At 56.3% G+C, this 15,505-nt stretch overlaps 1 protein-coding gene across 2 annotated transcripts in view; it reads right to left on the bottom strand.

Moving 5' to 3' along the window:
* Positions 1-15,505, bottom strand: part of BMP7 (bone morphogenetic protein 7) — a 166,135-nt gene that overhangs the window by 128,366 nt on the left and 22,264 nt on the right. For both annotated transcript variants that reach the window (XM_040459693.1, XM_040459692.1), the window contains exon 2: positions 5,273-5,465. In XM_040459693.1, the coding sequence (XP_040315627.1) occupies positions 5,273-5,465 (193 nt within the window). The remainder of the gene's footprint in view (positions 1-5,272; positions 5,466-15,505) is intronic.

The following is a 15,505-nucleotide window of genomic DNA, read 5'->3' on the forward strand; positions in this document are numbered from 1 at the left end:
GTCAGGATGGAAAGGCCCAGTCCAGCGTTCGGGAACGAAACTGGTTCAGTCGTGCGACCTCCACACGGACGCGAATCCAGCTCTGGAGAGCCGGGTCCCAGCCGGTCCAGCCTGAGGCTTGGGGTTCAGAAAAGGAGGGCGGGCCCCGATCCCTGGGCCCCCCAGTTCCCCCGGCAAAGCCACTGGAGCCAAGGCCCCCCCGTCCCCAGGCCTGCCCCTCAGCCCCCACTCATCCCGCAGGCCGCCAAGGGCGGCTCCGGCGGCCTCTCCAGCTGCAAGCAGGGCCCGACGGCTATGGAAGGCCTCCAGCTCGGCTCATTATCGGAATTTAATCTGGATTCCGAGAGATCAAGAGGACTTGGTGGCAAGTGGCTGTCACGAGGGGAGAGACGCTGAGGCTAACCCAAAGCCAGCTAATCCCCGGCACCCCGGGGCCTCCCTGGAGCCCCGGCAGAGGCTCGCCAGGGAGCCAGATGGTCCAGCTCCACGCAGCTGGGCGGCTGGTGGCAGCAAAGCCACAGACCCCTCAGCAGAGGGGGCAGGCTGGCCACACGGCGGGGTGGCAGGGGCGGCACCTGGGCTCCTCTGGGGATCAGCTCTTGACGATGCGTGTCCCCAACCCCACCCCACCGCCAGAGCTGGGGAAACGCCAACAGGGGCCCCGCCTCCACACAAGCTCAGGCCTTCATCGCCATCAGAGACCTCGAAGCTAAGAGATTCGCCGGGGGGGTGGGGGGGGAGCAGTGCTGAGGGTCTCTCTGTGTCACCCTGTGACAACGGTGATCGTAGTGAAGAAGGTGGTGATGGTGGTGGCAGTAGTGATGATCTAAACCCAGTGACCCTTTATTGAGCACTTACTATGTTCTAAATAAGTATGTCGGGGCGCCTGGGTGCCTCAGTCGGTTAAGCGTCCGACGTTGGCTCAGGTCCTGATCTCGCGGTTCGTGGGTTCGAGCCCCGCGTCGGGCTCGGTGCTGACAACTTGGACCCTGGAGCCTGCTTCGGATTCTGTGTCTCCCCCTCTCTCTGCCCCTCCCCCGCTTATGCTCTATCTCCGTCTCAAAATATAAATAAATAAATAAATAAATAAATGAATGAATAAATAAATAAAAAATAAGTATGTTAACCCACTTTATCCTCACCACAACCCTGGGAGGTAGATGCAATTACTATCCCCATTGTACAGAGGAAGAAACTGAGGCCCCAAGGGTTACTGGTAGATAGTGTTGGTATTTGAACCCACACTCTTACTAGCCGGGCCATCCTACCTGGGGAATTACACAACAGAATCATTTTGCTTCTGTATTAAAAAAAAAAAAAACAACAACAACAACAACCACCCACCCAGAAAAAGAGATAAATAATTTAAAAAAAATTTTTTTTTAACCTTTTTAACTTCTGGAGAATGGAGCTCTCGTCTCCTTGTCTCAGGTACGGAAAGGAAATTTGGAAATCTGAAGATAGCATTCCCTTTCCCCGCCTCCCCCAACCCCTGCCTCCCCACGCCTGTCACTCCACTCCCCGCCTATTTGCTACTTTGCACCTGTCATGTTATCTCCTCCGCTGGATCGTGAGCTCCTAGCGGGCAGGGACGTGGGTCTGGTTACTCCCACCGGTGCACGGCACACAGCGGGTACTCAAACGTTTGCTGATAAGGGACTTGGTCTCCCAGCAAGCCAAGCGCCCCCAGAGTCGGGGACCCAAAGCAAGGCTCATAGCCTCACAGATTGCCTGTGGCCAAGCTGCTCATCGGGGGCAACCTGCCATACCCACCCTGGCCCCCTGCTAGGGAGCCACGGACAGCCGTCCCACCCATCCCTCATCCAACCACAGTGACGTGGGCCTTCTCCCCTCCCCTGGGGCCTCTGGAGCCACTCCACGGAGCTAAGCCAGGGTCGAGGGGGCAGCAGCCTCAATCCGGGATGGGACAGGTGCCCACGGTGCCAGCAGGTTGAGACAGGCAGAGAGGGGGACGGGAGGCCAGGGCTCGTGTTCCATTAAGCGAGGACTGAGTGGCTCACCTGCCCGGGCAGCATCTCGTCCCTCTGTCCTCCCCACGACCCGCACTTGTCCCTCACTTAGGACCACGGCCTTTGCAGTTCCCCTGAGACACTCTCCCCGCTCTCTCCCACTCCCCGTGGCCAGATCCTTCCTGTCACTCGAACATCCCCAGCTCAGCAAGGCCATCAATGACCACTAGCACTCTGCCAGGCCACGCGGCCCGTTTGTTTCCCATCCACCTTCTCTACCCCGTCGCGGGGAGGACTGTATCCGCTCAAGTCCTCCCCCCGGGACCTAGGAGTGTGACCTTGGTTGGAAAGGGGGTCTTTGCAGACCCTCCGTGGAGTAAGATGAGGTCATACTGGAGGAAGGCGGGCCCCTAATTCGAGATGACTGGTTTCCTTCTGAGAGAGCCACGCGGCAACAGGGTAGAGGGAACGGACGCAGCTGGAAGCCAAGGGCACCGACAGTGGAGAGCCACCCCCGGAAGCTGGCAGAGGCGGGAAGGGCCCCCCCACCACCTCCCAAAGGCTTCCGAGGGAGCACGGCCCTGCCTTGACTTCAGACGACTAGCCTCCGGCACTGAGCACGTCTCTACTGTCCTCGCAGTACTCCATCAGGACGCCCCAGAAACCTAGGTCACTCCTCAGCCACCATTCAGGTGGGCCCTGCCCTCGTGATCTGAGCTTGCTCGTCCCCACGGTCCAGTTCTGAGGCCGGCACCTGGACGCTCAAGGCGGTGGAAGCAACAAATCGCTGGGCTCACACGTCTCTGTCCAAGTGCAGGGGCCTCGCACCTCCACGAAGGCGGTCCCGTGCCCGTCAAGCCGGGCTTGCCGCTCTCAGCCTCCAGCGGCCCCCAGCAGTGCAGGGACCGGCGGGTGACGACACCCCTGGCACCAAGCCCGGCACCGGAGGGTGCGAGCCGGCAGTCCTGGAGCAGGTTCCCGCTCACGAGAAGGGGCGGCATCCCGGCCAGAACCCCCGGGGACCGGCGGCCAGGGAAGGGCCACCGCGCTCCTGCACGGGGACCGGAGAAAGAGCACCACAGGTGCCAGCCGCCAAGCCTCGCGGATGCGTTCAGCCAGACCCACTCGGAGCAGCCACACTCCGGAGGTTAAGCCTCTTGATGGAGATTTCTGAGGCACGTGTGGGGGGCTTGCCAGGAGGGCTGGGGAGCGAGCCGGGCTCACTCGGGGTTTCTGCACAAGGGGGCAACGGAGCGCTATCGACCAACGGCCTCTGCCTCGCCTCCGGCTCATCAGCCTTCACGAGAAAAGTCAAACATCTGGTTTTGTTCAAGAGTCCGGGGGCAATCTGTGAGCGAACGGAGCAAACGTGTGTCGCACCCCCAGAATGAACGCCACGCTTCTTCCTATGAGTCTGGGGGCCAGGGCACAGGCCGTCAGGGTTACCTGGGGCACCTGAGTGTCCACAGTCAGATTCGGAGGCGACTGCCAGGACCGGGTGCCAGCTCCCCCACGCCACACCACGTCCCTTTCTGGTACCGTCCCCTCCAGGACGGCGTGTAGGGCACTGCGTCCCAGTGGGGGCTCTAAAGTGCAAATTTCGTCCACACTGAGATACCACTTGTCGCCCGTCAGACTGACAGAGACCAAACAGTTCGATGAGAGACGGCGTCCTGAGCGCTTGGGAAACAGGCCTCCTCTCCTACGTGGTTGGTATAAACGGACATGACCTCCGAGGACAGCCGTTCAGCAAAACCTATCAGTTGCCGATGCGTGTACCCTCGGACCGCACAAGTCTGTTTCTAGAGCCGTATCCGACAGACACGACGGACGTGAAATAATGCGTCCCTGAAAAAAACGTGTCGTCCGCCTGTAACACAGAGAGGTGGGGAACCCGCCACGCACATGCAGGAAGCTGGCTAAGTCCCTCACGGCATGGTGGCAGAGAGAAAAAGGACGTTCTGTGTGAACCCACCCGGGATCGCCCAAGGCTTGCTGTGAGGCGAAGAAAGCAAGGTGCAGGAGGGAGAATATGAAGAGACGCCCCCTGGAAAGACACACACTCTCGCACACACGTGTTTGCGGATTCAAGGAAGCTCACGGCACTGAACTTGAGGCTGCCTGAGAGACGGGCCCCTGGGACTCAGAGCTGGGCGGGAGCTTCAACGTTCACGTTCGTTGCTTTTCTCGCGTCTGAATTTTATGACGTCCGCGCGTCTTAGCTACTCAAACCTGTATCTTCAAAAGAAACACTTTCTGTATACCCCCCCCCCCCCCGGCTCAAGCCCTAATTTGGCCACTTTCTCTCTGGGTGGTGGGGGGAAACGGCACACCCTTTGCTCTTAGCTCTTAATTCTCCCCACGTCACTGAGGAGTCCCCATCCCAGAGGGCTATGATGCATGCGGAATGAGGTTACACATGCAAACCAGTGGAAATAAGAAAAGAAGAGTTCGGTTTTCTTAGTGTTTAAGACGACCCCTAACATGGCGGTGCTTGGGGAGGTGGCGAAGGTTCCTAGGTCCCTAGTGTGACAGGTCCCCATTCCCGCTGCACATGCAAATAAGGGCTGTCCCTCAGGAGGCGCCATGAATTCCTCCATTAGTTACTAACGAAATGGCATCAGGCGACAATAAAAGACGATAAAAGTCTGCCAGCCTGAGACATCTTGAAAGCCAACCGCTGGGTGTCACCGCCTGGGTCACATCCACCTCGGGAGCCCCTTATGTCCTTGTTCAATGCTCCAGCCCGTCTCAGCCTTCTTACCCCCCGGGAGACCTCAAAACTAAATCAATGCAACATTTTGGTTCCTGACTTCGTGATTCTCCGAAGGCTCAGGTCTCTCTCTGCCTGGTTACTTAGGTTCTGCTCCCCTAACATTTTATTACAAATGGCCACCTTCATTGCTTGCCTGACATCATGGGCTGGGGTTCGCAGTGAGGCACAGGGTAGGCCTCCCCGCAAAATGTTTCTCCCTCTTCCCTACCCCCGTCCCCTCGGTGCCCATGAACGCATGCCAGACCCAGACCCCCCATAAATACCCACGCGGCTCACCTGGCTGTCTCCGATTCCTAACTCAATTTGCTGACAGGGGCTAGTTTTAAGACAGCGACATACACCATAAACTTTCTTGAAAAAATACATTCCGTGGAGGGGGCCTGGCACACGGCTGGTGACCCGTGACGGAAGCAGCCGCGACTGCCCCCTGCCCCAAACCGGCCCCATCCCCTGGCCGCCACCCCCGTCTTCCTCTGCCACTGAGGGAAGCTCAGGACGCCTCCCGGGGACCCGTCACAGCACCCACCTGCCCAAGTGCTCCTGAAGCACCTGGTAAACGCTGATCCGGAACGTCTCATTATCGAAGCGTTCCCGGATGTAGTCCTTGTAGATTCGGAATTCGGCTGCGGTCACGGCTTCCCCTTCTGGGATCTTGGAAAGATCAAACCGGAACTCCCGGTGGTGGTAACGTGGGTGGAAGAACTCTTTGTCGTGCTCCACTAGAAAGGAAGAAAGCACACGGGCACCGAAAGCTCGTTAGTAGCTGGCTCTCACGCTCGTGGCTCAGCGTCCCAGCCAGCCCACTGCCGGGCCCCCCAGGTGCCCCCTGCCCGTTCCCGCTGACCTGGTGCAGCCGGGGTGGGGGTGGGGGTGGGGCCGCAGCCACAGACCCTGTGGTCGCCTTGAGCGACAGCAACGACTCTCCATCAACCCGCTGGGGAGAGTAGGGCACAGACCCAGCCGTCCCAGGGACCCTGGACAGACTCGGGTTCAGGGAGCTCAGGCTTGCGTTCAAATCCGGGCTCTGCCGCTAAGGAGCTGGCCTGCACGAGGTACCAAGTCATCTCTCTGGACCTCGATTTCCTCATCTAAAAATAAGGACAAGAGTCCTCCTTCGGGGGTTGTTGTGAGAGTTAAGTAACCGAATTCTCATAAGCAGGAGTGTTTATGGGGGGGGGGGGTGTTAATGTCTATTTATATTTGAGAGAAAGAGTGCATGTGAGTATGCGAGCAGGGGGAGGGAGGAGGGGCAGAGAGAGACAGAGACAGAATCGGAAGCAGGCTCCAGGCTCCGAGCTGTCAGCACAGAGCCCGACGCGGGGCTCGAACCCACGAGATCGTGACCTGAGCCGAAGTCAGATCCTTAAGCGACTGAGCCACCCAGGCGCCCCACCCCAGATGTTTCTAACGGCTACCAGGGTTTACCACCACAGCCTTAGAGTGAAAGCAGAAAAAAGAGGTGAACGGCAAGGTCAGGGGACGTGGCTTTTGAAAATGGCTTCCTGGGGCGCCGGGGTGGCGCAGTCGGTTGAGCGTCCGACTTCAGCCAGGTCACGATCTCGCGATCTCGCGGGATCTCGCGATCTCGCGGTCCGGGAGTTCGAGCCCCGCGTCGGGCTCTGGGCTGATGGCTCGGAGCCTGGAGCCTGTTTCCGATTCTGTGTCTCCCTCTCTCTCTGCCCCTCCCCCGCTCATGCTCTGTCTCTCTCTGTCCCCAAAATAAATAAACGATGAAAAAAAAAAAATTTGAAAATGGCTTCCGGATAAAGTAAGGCAAAGGCCTCAGTCGCAGCACCCTTCTGCTTTATTCTGGAAGTGATCCTAGCCTCGGGTATGACACCCGCTGCATCGGTAATAAACGCCCCGACGGTACAAGCCCAAAATGGGTGTTTCTGGGAGTGGACCTGTGATTCCCAAGGTGCACGCATCCTCTGGTCCAAGATGGAACAGGGGAGGGGTGGGGAGAGACCAGACAGGCAGGAAAAATAGTGGAACCAGCTTGGCCAGAAGAGGGGAGAAGCACGCCAGCTTCCTCTAGAGCTTTGGGTTAATGAACTCTAGAAGCTCTCAGGCTGGGTCAGGGCTACCCCGGCTGCGAGCAGGACGTGAAACGCCTTGGAGGAAGAAGGTCCCCCTTCCTACAGATCTCCGTTAAAAAAAAAAAAAAAAAATCTGTTTTAAACCTTAATAGTAGTTCTAAAAGATACTGCGATGGGGGCAGGGGTGTTGAGGAATGATCCGCTCATCAGGAGCAGCCCTCAAGGCCAGGGGACTCTGGCTGGGCAGAGGAGTGACCCTGTCACTGGAGAGATCTCGGGAAGGTGACCCCTGAACGGCAGGTGCTGGAATCTTAGGCCACATGTGCAGAGCTGGCCACAGGAATGACCTCTCCAGAAACCACTGGATCTGTAGAACATTTCCTTTGTGACCCGGTCTACGGGCAAGGCTGAGCTGGGTGGCAAACAATGGTGATGGGCACGCGTCACCAGTCCCCCAACTCTGATCTATGCGGAAGTGGGGAGGGAGGGGTCTTTGTGGTAGCTTCTAGGAAGTACAGCCCACTGGGGACCACGGGAACTTTGGGAGGGGGCACAGCAAAGACCCTCGACTCTGTCACTGGGGAAATGCCTGGGGCCGGTCCTCTGTCATCCTTCTAGCTCATTCAACCTTCAGGTCACGCAAGGAGGTGGGCACAATGCCACATTGGCAGGGAAGGCACCTGAGACCCAAGAGGTGTGGGGTGGCCTGCCTGGGGCCAAAGAGCCGGGACTCGAACCCAGGCCCCACCAAATCCCAGCCACGCATCTCAGTGGCTGAGCCAACAGCCCCGCAAGACCAATTCCTGTGCCTGTTGTCAGAACATTCTCATCGCGTGACAGCACGCGTCCGGAACGCGCTCGAACCGTGTGTGCGGTTCTGCACACGGTCAAGGTGAACCTCCCCACGGAGCTCCTCCCAGCTCGACAGAGCATCACCCCCCAGCACCCCCCTGCTCCCCCCAACTTCTCAAGCCACAGGCTGGTTTTCCTTGTTTTTGAATATCATAAACAGGGATTCACACGGTACGTATTCTTTTGTACTCGCCTTCTTTTTTTTTTTTTTTTTTTTTTTTTTTTGAAACAGAGAGCACAAGCAGGGGACGGGCAGAGAGAAAGGGAGACACAGAACCAGAAGCAGGCTCCAGGCTCCGAGCTGTCAGCACAGAGCCCGACACGGGGCTCGAACTCACGAACCGTGAGATCACGACCTGAGCCGAAGTCAGATGCTCAACCGACTGAGCCACCCAGGCGCCCCTCTATCTTTTTTTTTTAAAGCTTGTTTATTTATTTTGAGAAAGAGAGACAGAATGCGAGTGGGGGAGAGGCAGAGAGAGAGAGAGAGAGAGGGAGACACAGAATCGGAAGCAGGCTCCAGGCTCCGAGCTGTCAGCGCAGAGCCCGACGTGGGGCTCGAACCCACGAACCGCGAGATCATGACCTGAGCCGAAGTCAGACGCTCAACCGACTGAGCCACCCAGGAGCCCCTGAAATGTCCCCTTACACAGTCCTATTTAAGTCCCATGGGGCTGTGGAATATGAGAGGTGCATTCCACAGCCCCCCTCCCTCCCCCCATGCCGACAGACTGCACAGATCAAGTCTCCATCTCCAACCATCGGCCTCTGTCCTCCCCCAGAGAACGTGGGTGCAGAACCCCCAGCTTGCAGCAAAGATGCCTGAAGAACCCAGAAGCACACACACACACACAAAGCAGTATTCACGAAGCACCAGCTCTGGGCACTTTCCAGCATCATCTGATCGACTCTGGTGAGGCAGGGTGGATCCCCATTTTACAGATGAGGAACCGGAGGCTCGGGGACTTGCCCAAGATTACAAGTGAAGTGAGTGGCTGGCCTCCGGAAGCCCACTCTGGAACCAGGTGAGCTCAGCTCAAATCTCAGCTGTGTCTATCAGCTGTGTGGTCTTGACCGCGTTCCCTAACCTCTGCATGCCTCCCCTTGCCCCGGGGATAATAATGAGAATGGCCCTTTCTCGCTGAGCCGTCCAGAGTCAGCACCTAACAGCAATGCTGGGCACACGGAACCAATTCACGTCCTGGGCCTCTCAAACGATGAGCCAAGAGAACGAAGGTCGGTGCAGAAGGAGCCTTATGCGCGTGTGGGTACCTGACAACTGTATTTGAAAAAGAGTGCGGTGGGGCACCTGGGTGGCGCAGTCGGTTAAGCGTCCGACTTCAGCCAGGTCACGATCTCGCGGTCCGTGAGTTCGAGCCCCGCGTCGGGCTCTGGGCTGACGGCTCGGAGCCTGGAGCCTGTTTCCGATTCTGTGTCTCCCTCTCTCTCTGCCCCTCCCCCGTTCATGCTCTGTCTCTCTCTGTCCCAAAAATAAATAAAAAACGTTGAAAAAAAATTTTTTTTAAAAAGAAAAAGAGTGCGGTTAGACCGAACACTAAAGACATGTGCGAATAAGCACGACACGAACACAGGTGCCATCACTAAAGTCACCCCCAAACAAGGAGAGAAAAGACTGATGCATAATCACAAAGCTCAATCTAGGCAGCAGGTGCACACAAAACCTTTTAAACGTCTAAGATAAAAATGCATCTTACCTGTGAAGACAGTGAAGCGATCAGGGTTATACGGTTTCTTTTGTTAAAACCATACAGGCACCGAGCGTCCGGCTACATTTGTTGCAAACATTTGCAGGCCCTTTCAGGCGGCTTTCTGAGCAAATTGCCCTCGCTAATGATTTCAGGGCAATGAGCAGCATAAACCACATGGACCTCCTGTGCTTCCTAAGACCACGGCATCGTGGGTTTTAGAAATAACTTTGTGATTTATCAAAGAAACAACAGTCATTCCCCCCCCCCAAAAAAAGAGCAGTTAATAATTCAAAGTCCAAACCAAACTCCCCATCTCGCATATCCAAGGCTTCCATTTTACACAGCAGTCACCCCACAGCACAGAATCTACACCATTTCGATCTCAGGGGTCAAGACGGTTCAGCTCTCGCCACGAAAGCAGAGAAATGCATGTACTTTGAGGGAGTAAATACGTCTTCACATTTCCTTGTCACGTCACCATTCTTGATTACCCAAGACCTGGGTTTTGAAATAACTGCCTAGAGTTGTTATCTCCCTTTGTCCATACAGAAAAGCTTTCCAAAGGGAACCCAGAGCCTCAGAATCTAGCTTGTTCTGCACTGACCTCTGCACTCCAGCACCCCACCGGCTAAGAGAGCTCCCGGGCACGAACGAAGAGTTTCATCTTCCAAAGATGAAAAGGGCCCAGATCTCCGAGACCAAGAGAGAAGTCCAAAGAAAACGGATTCCGGGAAACACCATTCCCCAAAGCCGATTTTCGTGTCCTTTTACAAAAGGCTGGAATTAATAACCCCCACGCTGGTCCTGGGAGGGGTAATTCTGGGCGGGAGAATGTCAGTGTTTATCGACATTTATCTGTTTAGCAGAGGCAGGTGGGAACAGGAAGCCACCCGCCCGGGCGTCCCTTCTCACCACCCGCTGACACGTCAGGGAACACCTCTGCCCCACGCAGGTGACCACGGTCGCGACACCCGACACGCAGACTCACGCAGCTGGCTGGGTGCTCACCCGTCTGCGTCCTTCCCTCAGCCTCCCCCCCGTGTGGCTGTGTGTAGTCAAGGGTCATTCGTCTGCACTGCTGTATCGAACCCCGTTGTGGGTACAGGCCCCCATCTCCTCTTTGAGGGTAGTTTCCACTCTGGGGCTGTTACACACCCTGCTTTGAGGAACATCCTGGTACGTGCCTTTTGGCGACCACGTTTCTGTTGGGGAAACACTCTGACGCAGGACAGCAGGTCAGCGGGCAGGTAATCGCTGGTCTTCGGTAGATGCACCTGACTGTTCCCATGTCAAGAATGTGGGGGTAACGCCAACGGGGCCAAATGAGACACAGCCCCCAGAGGAACAGTTCGTTTTGGTTTCTGCTCGTAAACCCCAGTGCATTTGTTTACGTATGAGGGAGTTCTTCACACGGAAGACGGTGAATCCAGTCTTGAGGAAGGGGACAAGCAGCCCCAGAGGACAGGGAAGGGCACCGCGGGCAGAGGAGACAGACTGGTCCAAAGATCTCCAGTTCCGAGCCTCTTTAATAAAGATGACGCTCCGGGAGGCAAGAGAACCAATCAAGAGTCCACAATATAACCAGAAGCTAGAACTGACTTTTCAAGGACGCTTGACTGCCCGAGATCCCATGTGTCAGAAACCTCCCCCATCCTGACTTGACTCTAAAACTTCCAACCCAGGCTCCTTTCCTTCCTACAGGGATACGCTTCACCCGGAAGGTTCTGTCACACGTCCAGAACTCCCTGCAGCTGACTGTTACCAAGGCAGCTGTCGGAAGGCAACCGGTGGCCCGGAAGCCTTGGGCATGTCAACTTCCAGGATGGCTCTACATTCATTCGAAGATTTACCCGGCGAGGTGATGGAGTCTGAAAAGCTGCCCAAGGCACGCCAGAAATCGGGAGCTCTAGAAAGTGGAACAGGCGTACCCAACGACTCCCAGAGGAAAAGGTTCTCTTAGTAACATGACGGTTGGCACTCGGCTGTGCAACTGTTCCAGAAGAAGACAGGGAGCTGTCCGGAACGCACAGTAAAGGAATAGCACGCAAAAGCGTAAAGTGATACACGCTTCCAGGAGAATAGCTCAGCGTCTCCTCGCACCCCAATGTACTCGTTCAACAAATGCTCCTTGACCGCCCCAGCGGGGTGTGGGAGAGCGCTCCATTGTCCTGAGATTCGAGAAACACCGATAAAAGCCCAGTTAGGTCGAAGCTCTGTCCCCTGCCTAATCCCTGAGCTAGGTAATGCCTATCACTTTTTGAATTTTATGTTTAATATTTAGTACTAAAACCAGTAAGTAATACATTATTAATATTAATTATTATATTTATTTATAGATTGTATTATTTCATTGTAACTCAATGTAATTTAATATTAATCATTTAATATTTTAAAATATACATAAGATTCACCATCTTTTTAAAAACATTTTTTTAATGTTTATTTAGTTTTGAGGCAGAGAGAGACACAGCAATGAACGGGGGAGGGGCAGAGAGAGAGAGGGAGACACAGAATCGGAAGCAGGCTCCGGGCTCCGAGGTTGTCAGCCCAGAGCCCGACGCGGGGCTGGAACTCACGGACCGCGAGATCGTGACCTGAGCAGAAACCAAGAGTCGGACGCGTAACCGACTGACCACCCAGGAGCCTCGGTAACTATATTTTTCATTTTTCGAGGGACTGTCGTACCGTTTTCCACGGAGCCTGCATCGTCCTACCGTCCCACCAACCGTACTCAAGGGCTCCGGTCTCTGCAGGTCCTCGCCAGGAAGGGCCGACTTGTTGTCTTCTGGCGTTCCGTTTTGACAGCAGCCAGGCGGATGGCAGTGGGGTGGACGGCCACGAGTACATAGGCCCTCCCGCGGGCCTGGATGGCGCGTCACAGGGGTCACACACAGGATCTCACGGGACCCCTATCGAAGCCCTACTCAGCGGCAGGCACGTGAATCAGGTCCATTCTACGGATGAAGACCATAAGGCTCAGAGAGGTCAAGTCGCTTCCCCAGAGCCACACAGCCGGTCCGAACACCCACTTGGTGCCCGCATCACCGGCCGCAGGACCCCCTCCCTGACGCTGGACACGGCCACCGCCCGCCCAGCTGCGGAGACCGTCAGGTACAGCAAGTTCGCCACATCCGCCTCCTTACACGCTAAGCTCGGCGAGTGAAGACCGCATCCCACTCGGGTCCCTCTCCAGTTTGCAAGTTCGGCTCCTGCCCAAGGCCAGGGCCGCCCCCGAGAGAGGCCGACAGCTCCACGACTGGCCCGTCTCCCCATCGTCCCTCCCTAGCCCCCCGCCTGGCGGAGGGCACACAAGCAGCATTGTCTCCCCGCCCCCGAAACCGCTGCTTCAACTCTCGAACTTTCCACCAAATACTTGGGCTGCCGAGGAGGAGACCACCTGGGGTCCCAGCGCCGGGCGCTCCGAGAGGGTCTTTGGAGACACTGCCTCCTTGTTAGATGCCCAGAGACCCAGGCGCGGAGGCGAGGCCGCTGGCAGGCCAGGCATTTGTCATCGCGCGCGGCACAGATGTGGGGTGGGGGTGGGGCAGGGGAATTACTGTACCGCAAGATTAAACACTTCAATGTCAACATGTGCTCAGTGTTGCTCGAACAATGTTATCATTGTGAATTGAATGGACCAAAGGGTTTAGGGGATGGGGCGGGGAGAGGGAGAAAAGATGGGTTTAATTATCTCCAGGGCTGAAGCCAGTTATTTGCCTAAAAAGACCCAGACGCTGGTGGAGCTGGAAAGAAAAATGGGCTGCAAGCACATGTCGAGCCTTCTGCCGTAAACCCAGGCGGCCAGCCCTCATTCGCGGGCGCCCCAGCTCCGCGGAGGGAGGCAGCCAGCCCCCCGGGGGTCTCCGCGTCCCCAGATCCCGTTCCTGGTCAATTGCGAGCGGAGGCACAGAAGGGAAACCGTTCGCTGTTTTCGGCTCGACTGGTTCTTCTCAACCGCGGTCATGCTGTCCTCCCCTCAACCCCACCGAGGGATATTGGGCAACGCTTGGATTCGTTTGTGTTTTGCCACAAGTGACGGGGTATTTGCCACTGGCAGCTAGTGGGTGGAGGCCAGGGACATTGCTAAACATCCTGCAACGCACAGCACAGCCCCCCACCCCTTCAGGGAATGGTCCGGCCCCAACTGTCAATCATGCCGAGTTGAGACTCCCTGAGCAAACGGACAAACGACTCCTACGAGAGTCAGGAACCCCGGGGTTTGGCCCCATCCGGGCTCTCAGCTAGGTGAGCGCGACCCCAGGCACCCTGGACCTCGGCTTTTCCCTGCAGAACGAGGGGACGGATTTCATCGGTCTCGCCCCCTCCCTGCACTCCCATCAGGGCCGTACCATGGAAAGTTGCCAACGTTCTACCAGTTTTGACCTATAAGGGTTCAACCTCACGCCTCTACGCTTGACCTCTGTGTCTGTGCTTCCGATAGGACTGCCACTAACCCACAGGTGTCTACGCGGAGCACCTTGACACGTGGCTGGTGCTGCTGGGACCCGAAGGCTTCCATTTATTCTAGCGGGATTCATCTGACTCTAAACGGCCATGTGAAGCTAGCGGCTCCCGTATCGGGCAGCACAGACGCACAGCGTTTCCGTCCCGGAAGAAGGTTCTATTGGACAGCCATGCTTCACCGTATCGGTGTGCTGGCTTCTCAAAGCACCAAGACGATGTGTAAAGCTCACTGCAAACCAGGGTCTGACACATGTTCTCAGAGGTACAAGAGGAGGTTTTTTTCCCCCAGCTCAAAGACACCCCCCATTGTGAAAAATGCCACGGAGACGGGGAGAGGTTAATCCTTGAGTTGTGTGCAAGGCCTGGGACGGAGGCTGGTGGCTCCGCGGCTCTGGGTTCTGTCTTTGCTCTAGGTCACCCTGGCACCCCAGCCCCTTCCCTCGTGCGGAGCTGGGCTCGTCTCCATGGTCACAGCCCCACGGGGCTTAACATCCCTTAACCTCCCCTCCCCCACCTGCCCCGTTCTTTCCCGCCTAGAACTGAACGGCGGATTATTTTGATGGGCCTGCTGACCTGTTTATTAACGGTCTCGTCTTCTAGGTTTTAACTCCAAGACTATACACACTGAGCAACAGAACGTTAACAGGTTTCAACCGTGGAGATGTACAATGGGAGAGCTCTAGAAATACTTAATTCTGGGTGCCTGGGCGGTTCAGTCGGGTTAAGCGTCCGACTCTTGATTTTGGCTCAGGTCATGATCTCCCAGCTCATGGGATCGAGCCCCATGTCAGGCTCTGTGCTGACAGTGTGGCGCCTGCTTGGGATTCTCCCTCTTCCTCTCTCTCTTCTCCTCCCCCACTTACGCTCTCTTTCTTTCTCTCTGTCAAAAACCAATCAATCGATCAATCAATCAACCCTTCATCGGGTTGCTGTTGGCTCAAATTAGACCAGGGACTGGCCAACTCCAGTGCGCTCCAGAATTATCAGGGAGCTCATTAACACAGAGATCACTGGCATTTGTAATTCAGGGGGTCTGGGGTGGAGCCTAAGAACCAGCATTCCTAACACATTCTCAGGAGATACTGGCAGTCTGGGGGCCCCACTTTAAGAACCACAGGACAGAGGCTGTGTGTAGAATGCCACCACCCAGAGAGGTCCTGAACGATGTTAGCATCCGCTAACTGTCGCATCTGCTCTGTCGCTTGCCTGACTCTTGGCAGGTTCTCCGGTATCCCAGTGAAGAGTCTTCAGAAACCTCCCCAGCCGGCACCCTCGCCTCACTCAGCTCAAGAGCAATAAATAACTGGGTCTGGGGAGGGGGGGGACACGGGTTCGAACACAGGCTCTGCCAACCACCGGCAGGGACTCAGGACAAGTCAACCCATCTCTGGGAGGCGCAGCTTGCCCCTCTGTAAAATGGAGACATTAAGGGGCCTCCAGTTACGGAGCCTTTGGAGAATTCAAGGTCACAGCGGCAGGGGGTGGAGGGGGACACATGTGCCCTAACCACAGCAGCCCCCCACCCCCACCCAGGGCGGCCACTACTGGGGAGAGGAGCTGCTTTGGGACAGGAGGGAGCCTCTCCAGACCTTGCCCCAAAGCAGCCAAAGACTCCAGGGTCAGCTGGGCACATACAGCTGGCTTAAGGTATTTTAGAAGCAAATCAAATCAAATGAGAATTTATAATCCTTCCTG

Source organism: Herpailurus yagouaroundi, unplaced genomic scaffold, assembly GCF_014898765.1.
Source record: "Herpailurus yagouaroundi ecotype Mexico unplaced genomic scaffold, PumYag 246, whole genome shotgun sequence".
Taxonomy (NCBI): domain Eukaryota; kingdom Metazoa; phylum Chordata; class Mammalia; order Carnivora; family Felidae; genus Herpailurus; species Herpailurus yagouaroundi.